The 16,697-nt window shown below is 43.3% G+C and overlaps 1 protein-coding gene and 1 long non-coding RNA gene across 2 annotated transcripts; one reads left to right on the top strand and one right to left on the bottom strand.

Annotated features, from left to right (window-relative positions):
• Nucleotides 1–454: 454 nt before the first annotated feature.
• Nucleotides 455–2,708, bottom strand: LOC110500255 (uncharacterized). Its single transcript, XR_016490259.1, has 5 exons — nucleotides 2,586–2,708; nucleotides 2,154–2,485; nucleotides 1,776–2,073; nucleotides 1,409–1,694; nucleotides 455–1,222 (listed from the first exon to the last, which is right to left on the bottom strand). It is a non-coding gene; the product is annotated as an uncharacterized LOC110500255 (long non-coding RNA).
• A 1,882-nt stretch (nucleotides 2,709–4,590) lies between these two features.
• LOC110500254 (leukotriene A-4 hydrolase) lies at nucleotides 4,591–15,638 on the top strand. Its single transcript, XM_021577511.3, has 18 exons — nucleotides 4,591–5,342; nucleotides 6,964–7,094; nucleotides 7,954–8,074; nucleotides 8,808–8,981; nucleotides 10,807–10,859; nucleotides 10,969–11,041; nucleotides 11,171–11,311; nucleotides 11,412–11,435; nucleotides 11,530–11,600; nucleotides 11,779–11,890; nucleotides 12,783–12,927; nucleotides 13,024–13,127; nucleotides 13,235–13,305; nucleotides 13,466–13,520; nucleotides 13,637–13,732; nucleotides 13,844–13,926; nucleotides 14,007–14,111; nucleotides 14,299–15,638. The coding sequence occupies exons 1-18, from the start codon at nucleotides 5,187–5,189 to the stop codon at nucleotides 14,429–14,431; spliced, it is 1,848 nt and encodes a 615-aa protein (XP_021433186.3). The 5' UTR covers nucleotides 4,591–5,186; the 3' UTR covers nucleotides 14,432–15,638.
• Nucleotides 15,639–16,697: the final 1,059 nt, after the last annotated feature.

The following is a 16,697-nucleotide window of genomic DNA, read 5'->3' as shown; positions in this document are numbered from 1 at the left end:
AACCGAGGACAGACAATTTCTACACGCTTCAGCACTCGGGGGTCCCGTTCTGTGAGCTTGTGTGGCCTACTACTTCACGGCTGAGCTGTTGTTGCACCTAGACGTTTCCACAAATTTGACAAACTGACTTGTTGGAAAGGTGGCATCCTATGATGGGGCCACATTGAAAGTCACTGAGCGCTTCAGTACGGGCCATTTTACTACCAATGTTTGTCTATGGACATTGCATTGCTGTTTGCTCGATTTAAAAAAAACTGTCAGCAACGGGTGTAGCCGAAATAGCCGAAGCCACTAATTTGAAGGGGTGTCCACATACCTTTGTACATACAACCCTAAACTAAAATCTTAAGATTTTGTAACCTGGATATTTAGCAGTGTTTCAATGTAGTGTGATTTATTTGTGCTTGATCAATAGAAAATACTGAGATTGATGAAAGCCTCAAAATGTAGTTACTTAAATGTAAATCACCCCTTTTATGGGTTTAATGACAGGAGTTTTAAACTCATCAAAATAAAAAATGTAGGCGCATATGTTGGTTATATTTTACGCTAACAACTATGCATGTTAAATACTCAAACAGGCTATACTCAAACATGTCCTTCTCCACGGGTATATGCTTCAATCCCACTAGTAACAATCAGGATACTTAGTGAAGGCATAATCTCATCAAGTCTACAACTACTCTCTATTCCCCTTGATCTAATATTATTGTCATGATGAACCATAGCCATGTTTCTAATATCACCTAAACTTCTAGTTTGCTACATTATATTACTCAGAGGGTGTAGTGTTTTGGCTGATTGCAATACTTTAAATTCAGGTTGTTTTTAAAAGACAAAAAAAACACTTCAGCATCAGTTTCTGTATCTATTCAGCAGTGTGTCAGTGTTAGAGTCAGTATCTGTGTAGTACAGTCAGCATGTCCTATGGTACAGAGTTGATGATAGTCTGGAGGTATCCCTCTAGGTTCTCCAGCGCCCCTTCCTTCACTGGAAGCTGCTGCTTTCCAGCCTTCATCTGGATTGGGGGACAGACAGACTATAGTACGCAATGGTTTGTGGCACAGAATTAATTTCTTACACTAAATATAGCATGTTACAAATGGTTGAGGTGAGTGTAATGGACATATTGATGGGTTTTACTGATCAGTTTCCCTCTCAGCTTCAGGACCAGATCCACGATCTCCACCTCTGACTTGCCTTTGGTCCAACCCAGCAGGTCCTGGGTGAGTAGATCATTAACAAAACATTAAAACGAACCAACTCTTATGGGTAGGGAAAGGACTCCTAACTGAATTAAAGTCAGTGGAGTCGTGTGGTTGAGTTTATTGGTCACATGATGCTCTGTAAGTCGAGTTAAACTAATGTCTTTAGGTGTGCGTGAACAAGGCTGTGGGGATCAACTCACAGCATCACAGACGACCTCTAGGTGGAGACATTCTGGTTTCTGGGCCATCTCCGTGTCGCAGGCGATACCAGCCATCGAAGTTGGGGGACCTGAAGAATTTCCTACTAGGCCATACATCGAAGTGCAATGCATTATGGATGATTTGTTTGAAAAATATGTGCCACAACTAGATACAATAGTTAGAAATGACAGATGAGGTGGCAGGTGGACAGACCCACCCAATCCCCTTTCTGCACAGAGGTGAGCCGAGGTCCAGCGTACTCCAGAGTCCCCATGAACTCCGGATCTGAAAAACACACACGTATTACCGTATTTAAACATAGTATCAACATACCATAGAAACAGGTTTGCTATCAATGTAACCCACCTTCCAAGGAGTCACAGACCTCTAGCAGAGGCATCGGGCTGACCAGGTAGTGTTCCTGGGGGAGACAGGTGAGACACACAGCATGCAGCAGGACAGACAGTCTATATAAAGGTGGGATGGATGTGTGGTAAGGAAGGCAGTCCCCTCAACAGTGGGATGATGAAGCTCTGGGTGAGTTCTAACAGATGTCTCCTCAAGATGGCACTCTGCACCTCAGATGGCCTCTGGATCCCTTTAAGGATTCTTTTGATGAGAGACTTCTCTTTTTGAAGGAACATTTTATGTGCTGTGTAGATACCTACAGGTTGGGAGAACATGTTTTTACACACCAACTCACTCTCCCAAACCATGTTGGTTCCATAACTCCAGATGTTTTACCTGACTTAGTGTCCAGTGTTTTCAGCTTGTCTAGTTTCTTCACCTTCACAGGCAGGTCACCTGACATCTTGAGTTCTCCAAGGTGTATAATGTGGGGCCAGGACTGGAAGGTCTTTATGAAGAAGGGATTAGTGACCCCCAGAATCACATTGGGACTGGAGAGGCGAGAGAAAGGGAGCAGGGTGAGTTGAGTTGCCCCTTGGGTATGACAGAGTATAAACAGTGTTTAGAGTAAGCCCTACTCGTAGTGGTATACTCCTTAAACTCAGTGTCGTGTATGGTGAAGTAGGGCCTGCCTGTAATCACAGCAATACTGCAGTGGAGCAATCGAGCTGTAGGATGGGAGAAAGACAAAATGTATTTTACAAACTCACCTAGTTACGGTACATACACGTGACGCTAAATGTCATATTTCATGACTTTTCTGTTTACCTCGCTAGGGCCAGCACGGTTTCCGAGGAGACAGTGGGAGAGGGTGCCATGATGACCATGGCCTCCCCGATCAGCATGAGCTCCCAGAGGATCTGCAGGTGGATCAGGAAGGACTGGAAACACCTGGACAGATCAGAGGGCAAAGGTCAGTTCATATACGATGCTGCTTTCACTAATACAATGCATCCTCAAATTAAACTGAAAATACAGCTAAATTCAAGCCATGTAATTTACACAGATACATAACTATGTACAGTATATGTTTAGATTTTCACTTTAAGAGGTCAAGCTCATGTATGGTCGATAGCATCATAGGGGCTGGTAGAAGATCCTGGTAATAACAGAAACATACTTTTTAGATGAAGTCCTCTAGCAATACCCATCAACTAACATCAACTTTACTAACATCATGGAGAAGTCGTATTTTCATGGGCACATGGCCCATTACATAAAAAGCTATACCAACCTCCTTTTGTGCTTGTTTCACCGGGCTCCCCCCTGGTTTGTCATTTTTGGATGGGATCCTGACCTGCATGACCACGTCCATCACAGGTAGGTTGAGTGTCAGCCCTGGCACCGGAGATTGCCATTGGTCAATCTCGTTGCACACTGCATGGTGGGAGAGTGAGAAAGATGATGTTAGGGAAGAGTCCAGACTGTACCTTAGAGCCCTAGTTAACTATAATGGGAGATTAATTAGAAATAAGAGAAGAGGTTATATATCGCCCCACCTGCTTCAAGGCAAGGTTCCAACTTCTCAAAATACTCTGGAGCTATGATCTGCAGCAGGGACTGAAAGAGGTGGGCATACGGTAGTCTGGACACCAGTACAAGAGACTAGCGAGAGAGTGAAAGAGAAAGGCAGGAGAGAGAATGAAAGATTACACATGAAAGATTCTGATTACTAAGCAGATCTGCAACATAAGCTTGTCACCTTCTGAAAGTAGCCTCTTGACGGAGGCATCCTCGACTTGTCTGAAGTAGACATAGCCATAGAAATGGGCCAGCGCTCGCTAAGGGAGAAAGGGAAAGGGGGAGAGGTTAGATAATAAGTTATTGCAATGACAGAAGTTTAGTGGTGGCTGACATGAATATTCCACTCCAGTCACTGATTTCAGATTAGCGGTCCCTACCAAAGAACCAACCATAACCCTAAAAAGTAAGCAACCAAACTGTCCCTGGACCAGTTGTTCAGTCAGACCACAGCAGAGGACCGATGACAGACGCCCAATCACAAATCGACCGCTAAGACTAAGCCCTACACCCTATGCACTTGTGGAGATGTGAGAGGACTTGGTTGATATAAGCAATATAGTGAAACTTTCACCTAGCCTATCAGAGGGCAACTATTACCCTATTGCTTACACCTGTCAAATCCAATCAGATCTTCATAAATATGATTTGGGATTGGGGCATCTCTGCTGTAGGCATTCTCCTCTACAAACCAGGAGCCCCTGCGGCCCACAGACTGATGCAATCTGAAGCTGAACTGGGTGTCCCCAAGGCATCCTGGGAAACATCACACAGGTCATGTGACTGATATAGATTTTTGGCCTAATCCCAAATCGACCCCTAGACCCTACACTTGTGGAGATCTGAGTGGATTTGACAGGTACAAGCAATTTGGCAAAGATCATCAACTAAATTCAGCCGCGGGCCAATCTTTTGTTGAGCAGCTGGTCAGAGGGCCGGAACATAATTACAAATCATTTGTAGACTGCAAATTGCCTGCAAGAAGCCCAAACGGATGTAATATTTGAATAAAACATAATTTCCAACTTTACTTACATTTGTGTACGATCACATGTATCTCTCGCTCTGTCTTTTGTGTCCAGCAATAAAACTGAATTATTATTTTTTACTATTTTTGTTTTGCTCAGAAAACTTTGAGGGCCAAATAAAATCACCCGTGGACAAAATTTGGCTCACTGGCCGCCAGTTGGGGAACTCTGCAATATGGTAATAGTTCCAACTTCTGATAGGATAGGTGGAAGTTTCACCTTTTAGGGATGCTACACTACAGTAAAGTACATTGCAACCGATAAATACCTCTGGCTTGGCCGAGGTCGAAGGTAACGACGCAGACACACTCCAGCCACGAAGAGAACCGGGCCCATTGCAAACTCGATTCTGTATTCTCTGACTCAACAAGACGAGATTCGGAGCTGTCCAACGAGCCCATCACGAATCAGATGTCGATTTCTTCATTGCCCCGAATGATTGTGCTGCCCTGTCCGCTATTTACTTCGTGACGTGAAAGCAAGACGCTTCGCCTCTCCACAGTGAGAAGGGCTTGAAATGACAGCTGAATCCCCCTGTCCTGTAGTTACAGTAGATAGTTCTGCAAAAATCAAGTGCTATTGAAAGACTGCTTCGAAATCAACATGATTAAAATGTTTCCCCGAAGTGTTTACTAATGCAAATAAATAGATCGTTGAAAGGGGACAGAAAGCTCATTCTGGTAAATGTACTGGTTTGATTATACATTTTTGAAAAAAACTCCCCCCCCCCCCCCTCCCCCCTGTCACACGTGAGGTGAGCTGGGTTGTAGTTCATAGCTAATGCAAGTGTTTTGCGCTCTCTCATGATTCTGGACCGAACATGACTTCAGCTATAGACCCCTGCTCATTTTCCTCATTTTCCAAGTGCGTTACCAAGCACCTGAATATCATCTTCCATGTGGATTTTGACAGCCATGTCCTCAAAGCTAAGGTCGCGCTCACCGTGGAGGTTTTAGTGGATCATTTCACGTCTTTGGTACAGTATTTATCTAATTTCTCAATCTGGATAGCCAGCAAGTTAACGTTAGTAAACTAACGTTAACAAGCCAAATTCATTCATTCTTGCTAGTAAATGCCTTTGTGTTGCTAATGCATTTGACGTGGGAAAAAAGCCTTGTTTCAGTACACATTGTTTCGGGTGGGTATAAATTGTGGAACGTTCCAACAGGGATCTGTTCCAAAAACTTATTAAAGTACAAGGTTGCCTTCAAACAACGCATACAAAGTAGCATGATCAATTCACCTCGCTAACTAGCTGCCGAAAAGGCACCAACTCACCACGTATCTTATTCTTTTTTTTTTTATAATATGTTTATTATTTTACAATAAAAAATAAAATAAAAAAGACAGCAATACTAACAATGACATTGTTGGATGGCCAATTTAGAGAACAAAACTTAACTCACACATACACAAAATAAAACAAAATCCTATTAGGTGGTACATGTATAAGAAGACAGCATATAGTCATTACAAGCAGAGTAGTTAAGCCAAAAATAAATATTGATTGGAGTACAGCACAGAGTAGCAGCAGATCGTCAACCAGTTATGAAGCGGGACTAGACCATTTATCCAGTATCGGCTCCCATATTTTGTAAAACATTGAACTTCTATTGGAGGTATTGTATCGAATCTTTTTCATATGTATTACATTCCCTAAATCCCGTAACCACATTTCAAAGGTAGGTACAGTCTCCAGTTTCCAAAATTGCAATATGAGCCTTTTGGCTAATAGAGTACAAAGAGAGACAGCTTTCCCTTCGTGGTTATTCCCATCAACTGTACCAAACAGAGCGGTCAATGGGTCTGGGGCTAGAACTCTATCAAAGGCTTTAGATAAGTAATCAAAAATGAGAGCCCAGTAAACATGTAATTTAGGACATGTCCAGAATAAGTGGGTCAACGTCCCCACGTATCTTATTCTTAATGTTTGCCCATAGGCTACCAGAGTGAGGACAGACATTTTTCAGAAATAAACGTAATGTAACAGTCCACTCCCTCCCTACCCGGTATCCTATTCTGCCGCTATACAACTTTGTGTGCGTTGTTTGTTGGCAACCTTGTTGTTTACGAAGTTTTTGGAACAGATTCCTGTTGGAACGTACAACAAATTATACCCACCCCCTTGTTTCGTTTCACCTGTTTCAGTACACTACTACAAAGCAATTGGTTGAGCTTATCAGACACAACGTATCACGCTGCAAGACAAGCTCTGATTTGAATCTCACTCATTGCAAATCTGATCATTAGTGGGTCACATTCAGGAATGATATGTAGCTAGCCATATGTACTTTATGACACTGTTCTGCTCCATGACAGTACGACTTTGACAGGTCGAGCTGGCGTGTGATACCGCGTGAACTTTAGATCAGAGTTCAGACTGTGTGTCTCACAGCAGGTGTAGAAAATGTAGTCAGCCTCTCAGGGCCAGGCTGAGATAGAAATGTGTATTTCTTATGGTGACATGGTTTTACAGTCACAATCTGGGGGAAGTTGGAGGTTGTGGTTCTTGTAGTTGTTGACACTGTTGGTTACCCAAACGTATTGCCCGACTTCCCCTTTTCTTTAATCTCTCTCTCTCTCCTTCCTACCATCAGACCCTTGACACGAAGGACCTGAAGGTCTCCAAGGTAACAGCCAATGGACAGGCAGCAAAGTTCACTCTGGGACCCAAGCACAGCTTCATGGGAACCCCTCTGGAGATCACACTGCCATTTGACCTCTCCAGGTAACTGTAGGGGAAGGGTCCCAAAGCCCCTTCCCATTATTGATTAAGTGGACCTTAAGAATCATATGCTCACTATTATACTGTTGCTATGTGTCTTAATCTCTGCCACTATACTTTTCACAAGCTATCTATATTAGTCTTTGCGGTTACACCATAGCTGTTGCCAGAGCGTGCCTGCAGGCTGGGTGTAAGTCAGACCGGAACTTGGTAAAGAGCTGAGAAGTTAACACTGTCTGGTTTTGACACTTTTTGATCTCGTGTGACAGTGGAAAATGCAGATGATACTTAGAATTTAGAGAAGCTACTATACTAGGTTACCTTATAAGGTCACTTCATCTTATTGCTGCACACATACATTGATGTAGATGATCACACCACCAGGGAGCGATCATAGGTATATATTAGAATCAGCTGCGCCCTTTGCTTGGTTGCAGAACTTACTCTGAGACATACATGCTCTGTTTCTCTTGTTAACTTCTGCCTGCAAATGCATTAATAAAAGTTTGATTGATTTACTTAAAGAAGATATTGTCTGACTGCTGATTTCACCAATAAGCCAATGATTGACAAGGAACCTACCCCGACATAACCACCCCCTCTGTCTCACTCTCACACCTTAGGGGCCTGTTCAGGAAGATGTAATGTTACAGAACATTCAGAAATAAATAAATTGTGTAGAACAGATATGATTTTGTCATATAGAGTGGGGAATAGTGTCTTCTCTATTCATTCCATTTCTATCTGTAACTTTCAGAGCACTGCACATCACTGATTCCACCCCAGGTAACTCCACCCTCAGAGATTGAACTGATGGATACTGGCTTAGAGGTAATATTTAGTGTGTGTGTTTGTTTCTCAGGGGTCAGCATGTGATCGTGGAGGTGACTTATGAGACGGCTCCTAATGCTTCTGCGCTGCAGTGGCTCACTCCTGAACAGACTGCTGGGAAGAAACACCCCTACCTCTTCAGCCAGTGCCAGGTAACACACACACATACACTGTGAGTTTATGGACATGCACAAACATAAAGTCTTATTTTTGGGTTGGGCTCGTTCTAATTCAACAAAAGACTGCACCACGAACAGTACTTCTGTGGTAAAAGTAGTTGCAAGACTGGCAATCAAAATGCAACATTTTCACTATCTGCCCAGTGTAACTGTAGTCACGCACAGAAACCACTTCCGTGACTAGAAGCTCTTATTATTATTTTTTTGGTTGGATGCCAGTCTTGCTCAACGGTCATTTTAACTGTGAAAGTAGTTGTAAGACTGTCTCAAAAGACATCACAAGGGAACACTTTCCCAACCCCATCTTCTGCAACATCCAACCACTGGTGTTGTAATCACGCACAGAAACGTGTTCTGCTCTTTGAAGTTCTTAGCAGAAGAAAGATTGAATCATTTGATTGTAACCTGTGCCAGGTGAGGTTGCTTTTGCCCCTGCTTTCTTTCTTAGTTATATCCCCCTCCTCTCCCTCTTTTTTTGTGTGTATCACCTGTGTGTCCAAAGTTGCAGTGTCCCGCTGCCGCACTGATAAGTTTAATGAGGACCTTGATCATTGTCTCCTCTGTCGCTGATATTGATATGAACAGCCCTCTATATTATTGCACACAATATTACTTTGTTTACTTTATATCCGTCCCCTCTTGGAGATAAATCCAGATTAGGTGGTTGATGTGATAATGTGCTAATAACCACCTCAAACCCCTCCAGGCCACCCATTGCAGGAGCATGGTACCCTGCCAGGATACTCCCGCCATGAAACACACCTACTATGCCCAGGTGTCTGTCCCCAAGGAGCTGGTGGCTGTGATGAGCGCTGTACGGGACGGAGAGGAGCCTGATCCCCAGGACAGCAGCCGGGCCATCTACCACTTCAGACAACCAGTCAGTGTTTCTATTCTCGATCACTGTTTCTATCCATTTCTCCATCCAACCATCCATTTTCATCCATAGCTTAATACAGTAAGTCAGTCTTGCTTTTTGGCTTGACTGTTCAAGGTACAGCGCTGCCAAAGTAGCTGCTTATCAAGCAATAACGAGTTAATTACAAGGAATGTTTAGATGAAACGGCCAGATAACAAAAGGAACGCCTGCAATCTGAATGAAATGCAGTACCAGTCCAAAGGTTGGAGGGTTTTTCTTTATTTTTACTATTTTCTACATTGTAGAATAATAGTGAAGACTTCAAAACTATGAAATAACACATATGGAATCATGTAGTAACCAAAAAAGTGCTAAACAAATCAAGATATATTTTATATTTGAGATTCTTCAAAGTAGCCACCTCTTTGCCTTGATGACAGCTTTGCACACTCTTGGCATTCTCTCAACCACCTTCATGAGGTAGTAACTTGGAATGCATTTCAATTAACAGGTGTGTCTTGTTAAAAGTTTGTAGAATTTCTGTCCTTTTTAATGCGTTTGAGCCAATCGGTTGTGTTGTGACAAGGTTGGGGTGGTATACAGAAGATAGCCCTATTTGGTAAAAGACCAAGTCCATATTATGGCAAGAACAGCTCAAATAAGCAAAGAGAAATGACAGTCCATCATTACTTTAAGACAAGAAGGTCAGTCAATCCGGAAAAGTTCAAGAACTTTGAAGTGCAGTCGCAAAAAACATCAAGCACTACGATGAAACTGGCTCTCATAAGGACCGCCACTGGAAAGGAAGACCCAGAAATACATCTGCTGTAGAGGATAAGTTCATTAGAGTTACCAGCCTCAGAAGTTGCAGCCCAAATAAATCCTTCACAGAGTTCAAGTCTCTGACACATCTCAACATCAACTGCTCAGAAGAGAACATGTGAATCAGGCCTTCATGGTTGAATTGCAGCAAAGAAACCACTACTAAAGGACACCAATGAGAAGAGAATTGCTTGGGCCAAGAAACACGAGCAATGGACATTAGACCAGTGGAAATCAGTCCTTTGGTCTGATGAGGACACATTTTAGATAGTTGTTTCCAACCGCTGTGTCTTTGTGAGAGTAGAGTAGGTGAACGGATGATCTACGCATGTGTTTTTCCCACCGTGAAGCATGGAGGAGGAGGTGTGATGGTGTGGGAGAGCTTTGCTGGTGACACTGTCAGTGATTTATTTAGAATTTAAGGCACACTTAACCAGCATGGCTACCACAGCATTCTGCAGTGATACGCCATCCCATCTGATTTGATCTTAGTGGGACAATGACCCAAAACACACCTCCAGACTGTGTAAGGACTATTTGACCAAGGAGAGTGATGGAGTGCTGCATCAGATGACCTGGCCTCCACAATCACCGACCTCAACCCAATTGAGATGGTTTGGGATGAGTTGGACTGCAGAGTGAAGGAAAAGCAGCCAATATGTGCTCAACATGTGGGAACTCCTTCAAGACCGTTGGAAAACCATTCCTCATGAAGCTGGTTGGGAGAATAACAAGAGTGCCTTGATGACACTTTTGCACAAAGGGTGGCTACTTTGAAGAATCTCAAATATAAAATCTATTTTGATTTCTTTACCTCATGATTCGATATTTGTTCTTTTATAGTTTTGATGCCTTCACTATTATTCTACAATGTAGAAAAAAGTACAAATAAAGAAAAACCCTTGAATGAGTACAGTAGGTGTGTCCAAACTTTTAACTGGTACTGTACATTGTCAGAGACTGGAGCAGGTACATGGCTGTGTGTGTCTGACCGCAGTGTTTGTTGACCTTTGACACCTCCCAGGTGCCCATGCCCTCTTACCTCATTGCCATCGTGGTAGGAGCTCTGGAGAGCAGGTACACACACCCACCCATACATAAAACTATTGCCCAGTTTTCCTACAAATTATTTTAAATGAATAAATGATCAGTGAAATATTAGTAATAAATGTTTGTTGTTTACTAGAGAGATTGGGCCCAGGTCTCGTGTTTGGTCAGAGAAGGAGTTAGTGGACAAGGCAGCATATGAGTTCTCGGAGGTGAGTTTAGCAGTATTTACTGTATCTGTGTGGTACGTAGGTCATTTGTCTGTCCCACTCATCCTACATCAGCAGAGTTTTTAATATTGAAATGTCAGCCTTGCCAAAAGGTGTGTATGTCCCTCTCAGACAGAGACCATGTTGAAGACCGCTGAGGGCCTTGCGGGGCCATATGTGTGGGGCCAGTATGACATTCTGGTCCTGCCCCCCTCCTTCCCATATGGAGGCATGGAGAACCCCTGCCTTACCTATGCCACCCCCACGCTGCTGGTGAGAGACCTTACACACACACATCACAATACCAAATCCCCCTGTCTGTGTATTTTTGTTGTTGTTGTAACATTCCTTTCATCCTTTGTTTATCTTCTAGGCTGGAGACAGATCCTTGTCCAATGTAAGTTCACAGGTGTCCGTGTCTTCTCAAGTATGTGTTTTATATCTGTGTACGGGTGTGTTAACCTGTGTCCTCCTCTTGTTTCTCTCTCCAGGTCATAGCCCATGAGATCTCTCACAGCTGGACTGGCAACCTGGTGACCAACAAGACCTGGGAGCACTTCTGGTACGACACAGAGAAAAACATTCTATCAATGTTTTTTTCTCGCTTGAAGGAATGGGAATGATATGTCAAATTAGCCATAACTGAGTATCAGACAAATGGGAGTGAGAGATGGAAAAGGAAGATCGCTTTCCGGAGTTAATGAGTTCATAATTAGTGTCTGTGCCCCTTCCTTCTCCAGGCTGAATGAGGGTCACACGGTGTACCTTGAGAGAATGATTGGCAGGTCTATGGAGAGTGAACAGTTCAGACAGTTCAAGGCCATGGGCGGCTGGAAGGAGCTGCAGGAATCGGTGAGAGAACACACACACATGCACGAGTACACTGTAACAATGGTACATACAGGAGTACACTTTTAAGCCTTGTTCACATTGGCAGTTTGAACTGACTCAAATCCTTTAAAAATATATATATATAATCTGTTATTTTTCGTGAGGTTTGAACACCCAAAAAGCACATGGAATTGGATATTTCGAGTCCCATTTCAAACAACCTTTCGTAGGTGGTTTGAAGTCAGTTATACATCTGATTCCTGGCCTTGCGACTTGTTTTTAAACGGTCAAATTGGATTAATTTGCTCTCAAGTGGTTTTTATTTGGCATATCTTGTTGCTTGCTAGCTACTCTGACAGTTTGACAAGAACATGTGGTAGCTAAATGGATTATTAATTGTTTACCAACATTAGTGAATGTGCTAGAGAGATAAACAGCCACCTAGCTAGCTAGTTGACTGCTGTGGCTAACCAAAAAGGCCTTGTTTTGAAAGTTTGGTCATGATTTTGGTCATTCAAAGCAACTGGGAAACGTCCATGGCAGGCTTTGTCACCTTAGCTCGCTACATAATTTCTGAGTTGATAGGAAGCACGAGCACCACTACCAATCAGCCTACACCACTGTGCACACACCCTTCGTTACTATCACAACTGGCGTAACCATGTCAGCTAATGACTGCTGTCTGAACACACAGAAATCAAATTTGGTCACGTGTAAATTCCTGTTTGGAAGTTACAAATTATTTGGAAAAACCAAACTGATTTGAGCATTGAGGCCTGCAGTGTGAACAAGGCTTAGGTAATGTGTCTGACTTCACTGAAGTCGCTTAGCTGTTCATTCGTACCTGTGTTTGTTTGTGTGCGGGTGCAACTGTGTATGCCCGACCTTATCTGATCTGTTACCTGTCTCCCAGGTGAACACGTTTGGGGCCAACAACCCTCTGACCAACCTGGTTCCCAACCTGAATGAGGTGGACCTTGACGAAGCCTTTTCCTCTGTCCCCTACGAGAAGGGTTTCGCTCTTCTCTACCACCTGGAGGAGCTCATGGGAGGACCTGGTGAGACACACAAACACACACACACACACAGTTGCATTTCATTCAGTAATAAAAATGAAGTCCCTTGCGTCATGTAATTGGTTGTGTCTCTTACAGAGGTGTTTATGGGTTTTGTTAAGTCGTACATCCAGCTGTTTTCATACAGCAGCATCACTACTGAGGAGTGGAAACACTACCTCTTCACCTATTTTAAGAACAAGGTACAGTAGCCACCACTCTCCACCTAACCAAGTTGCTATCAAATCCTCTTGCTGTGGCTCTTGAACTTCTCTCTGTTTCACCTTTACTGCTCCCTATCCGATCACAGGTGGACATCCTGAATAAGGTGGACTGGAACGCCTGGATGCACACCCCTGGGATGCCCCCCGTCAAACCACAGTGGGTTTCCCTTACCATTTCACTTGAGAATCACTCACCTGGCTGTTACACCTTTGAGCCCCACTTCTGTTATTTTGTGGGTCTGTTTTTGGTTGTCATTGTTTACCTGTCCAGTCAATCGGAGGTGTGTGTTAAATCGATGCCCCTCCTCCTCCCCCAGATATGACAGCACCATGGCAGATGCCTGCATCGCGCTGTGTAAGAGATGGGTGAAGGTGAGGGTACATGCTCCCCATTGATAATGTGTATGTTCTAGAACCTCAGGATGATAGAACATAGCATTTTTTTTTACAAGTATTAATGTGTTGTTAATTTCTCTCTCCCCCTCTAGACCAAAGAGGGGGATCTGGGGAATTTCAGTGAGGGGGATGTGAAGACTCTCTCCACCCACCAGCTCATAGAGTTCCTGTCTCTGCTCCTGCAACAGGTAGACACGCCTCACTGTCACTCACCCGGCCGTCATAGCAACCTTCCATAAGCCATGTGATCGCTCTATTCGAATCCAAAGCGGACCAATGACCATATCTTCTCCCCCAAGGAGCCCCTCCTCCTCAGCCATGTGAAGAGGATGCAGGAAGTGTACCAACTCAACGCCTTCAACAACGCAGAGATCCGCTTCAGGCGAGTTCCTGTTCTGGGGTCCCATCATGCTGTATGTGTCTGTGTGTCATTGTCTCTCACTGTTTGCTCCATTCTTCCAGGTGGCTGCGGCTGTGTGTCAAGTCCAAGTGGGAGGATGCCGTTCCCATGGCACTGAAGATGGCGACAGAGCAGGGGAGGATGAAGTTCACACGGCCACTATTCAAGTAACCAACGGCACCACTATCTGAGACAATCTCTGTTATTAGATGCCATGCGTTGTTGTGCTTTCTGGATCAAATTATTTCTAGGCAGCATCTTGTTAAAAACATGATGAGTCCTATTCTCTTATTTAGAGACCCTTTTGTGTGTGTGTTCTACCTAATCCCTCTTGTTCTCCCTCCCTTCTTTTAGAGAAGTGTATAACTTTGATAAGTATCGTGAGGAGGCGGTGCGTGTGTTCATAGCCCACCGGGCCGCCATGCACCCGGTAACGGCCAATCTGGTGGCCAAGGACCTGAAGGTGGACAACGACAAGAGCACCTGATTCTAATTGGAATCCCACCAGAAGCACTCCAAGACTGGCATTATTACCGGTTCACACACCCCACCCCGTTGCCGAAAACGACCAGAGAAAGCTAGAGAGAAGCTTCCAGCCGCACCCCCACTTTTTATAACGGTCTCTACTTTGCTTGGCAGCTATTCAGAATTGGCTTGTATCTGTTTGTTTTTATATTAAGGTTTGTGATATGTCGAGTGGGGTTAGGGTCAATTCTGAATTTTTGAATTGAATTCAATTTGAATTGGCCACACCCCACAGGAAACAGAATTTGAATTGAAGGAAGTAGGTTTTAATTTAAACCAATTAAACTAAGGCATGAAAGTCTATTAATTTGACAAGTCTTTTATAAAGAGCATATGCCACAATACACTCACCATTTAAAATATTCTGGATCTATTCAACCAGATCTGCTTTAGCAGACATCACCATAGCTTTTGTTTTAGACAACGGAGGTGGAATTGTTAGATCTGTCAAATCGACAAGTGACTCCTGGCATTCTACCTAAAGGAGACGTTGTCATTGGCTGCATGTCATTGCATTAACAGAAATCCCATGCAGCCTTGTTTACAAATTGAACACTGGAATTTGAGATGTAATCTACACCTCGATTAGGATGATAGAAATCGTCATTATTTTGTTTGAATGATTTTTCAATTTGAGCTGCGTTATTTCTATATATCCTACCCTTTCTTGTTCTGAATTTCTAATGCAAGTAATAATAATAATTTTTTTTGTCATATGTTTGCTTATTCCCTTTCATACAATTGTTTGATCTTATAACTACTGGGAAATGTATTTGGATATTTAAAAACACGAAGGGAATTATTATAGACAACCCACAACATGATCTTCAGACCACTGTAATTATTTCAACATGTTTTAAGAGAATGAGTTTTAACAAATGAAATGTTTCCTTATGGTATTGGTAACCATACATGTCCATACAAACATTTCTGTCGTAATGTGTAGAATTCGCAACCAATTCAGAATGGACTTCAACCCAGACATCCAGGTATTCATCTCAGGGCAGAAAAGTATATAAATAAACGTTTTTTTATCTATTTAATATTTTGGGAAACTCATTTTAGAACGGTTAAATCTTGTCCAGAATGCAAATACAGAACCTGTGTGAATTAGTTGCAATTATCTCATGCTTTTCTTCGACGCCATTAAACACCATTATCAGAGAGTATTGAATGTCTCGTGTTTTTCCCTGTTTCTTCATGATCAGCTGACAGCATTAGGCAGTCTCACGTCCCAGCATTTCCCCTCTAGCAGTAATTCTGAGAAGTGAAGAAAGAATCTGAGAGATGGTTACCGATCAACACTGGCCTACAGACTTCCATCACATTCTGCTGCTTCAGACAGAGAGAAGGGCTGGTAGGTAGATGTGCTGGATCTGGGATATGTGCTTTGTAAGATATAGGGCACCCAGGTTGAGGCCAGGATTCAATCTGATTGCTGGTTATAGGCATATAACTTGAGATTGAGCCGGCATGCAGCATGTACTGTGAATGGGATCTCTGGGAACACGGGAACATTGCCTTTAAAAGCTGCAATGCCTGTAGCATGTGATCGGATTGAATCCCTGCCTGAGTGTTGCTCTGGGGTTGTGGGTTCAAATCTCAACTCTGTGTTCTGAACGTAAATCCAAGACCTCAGGAAACGGCACTGGACTATTTTGAAAGCATTTTCACAGTATGTTAAATATACATATATGAGGAGAAGAGCTGGTGCCTCAGGTGTAAGGAACTTGCCCTCCAATGACAGGTCATGGGTTCAAGACCTGTGCGCATCACTGGAGTGCTTTCATTCTGAACAAGGGGATACTACTCAGTCAATGAGCAGCGGTTATTGAGAAAATCTCCCAGAAAAAAACACTTGTTTGTTTTCAATAGAGACTTCTCTATATTTTAAAACTAAGGGCCCTATTCAATCTGTATCGCTGACGTGTTACAGATTGCGCAATATACGGTACATTCTAAAGCAACTTCCGATTAAGGCCAACATATGCAGCTGCTGTCCACATTTCCGAACCCAAGGAATTTATCCCTCCGCCTCCGCTTATTACTCCCATCCAATCAGCCATCATTGTGCGGCAGCCACTCCCTCAGGTAGCCTTGACTCACTGACCAGTGAAGTCCTCAATATCCAACCATGCTCCAGAACAGGCACCTGGGTTCATGCCTACAACCCTGTGCTTCTGGGGCCAGAGCCACAGACTCTTATACATTGAGAATTGAAGAAAGCC

This window comes from Oncorhynchus mykiss, chromosome 21 (assembly GCF_057628025.1).
Source record: "Oncorhynchus mykiss isolate SJ-2025 chromosome 21, ASM5762802v1, whole genome shotgun sequence".
In the NCBI taxonomy this organism is placed as follows: domain Eukaryota; kingdom Metazoa; phylum Chordata; class Actinopteri; order Salmoniformes; family Salmonidae; genus Oncorhynchus; species Oncorhynchus mykiss.
This window is presented reverse-complemented; position numbering and strand designations above follow the sequence as displayed.

What these genes read in the sequence shown, in the direction of transcription:
- LOC110500254 (XM_021577511.3), top strand. Translation starts at nt 5,187, where the DNA reads ATGACTTCAGCTATAGACCCCTGCTCATTTTCCTCATTTTCCAAGTGC. An exon ending in GGAGCTCATGGGAGGACCTG is followed by an intron (nt 12,928 to 13,023) that starts GTGAGACACACA and finishes TGTCTCTTACAG; the next exon opens with AGGTGTTTATGGGTTTTGTT. An exon ending in TGTCTCTGCTCCTGCAACAG is followed by an intron (nt 13,733 to 13,843) that starts GTAGACACGCCT and finishes TTCTCCCCCAAG; the next exon opens with GAGCCCCTCCTCCTCAGCCA.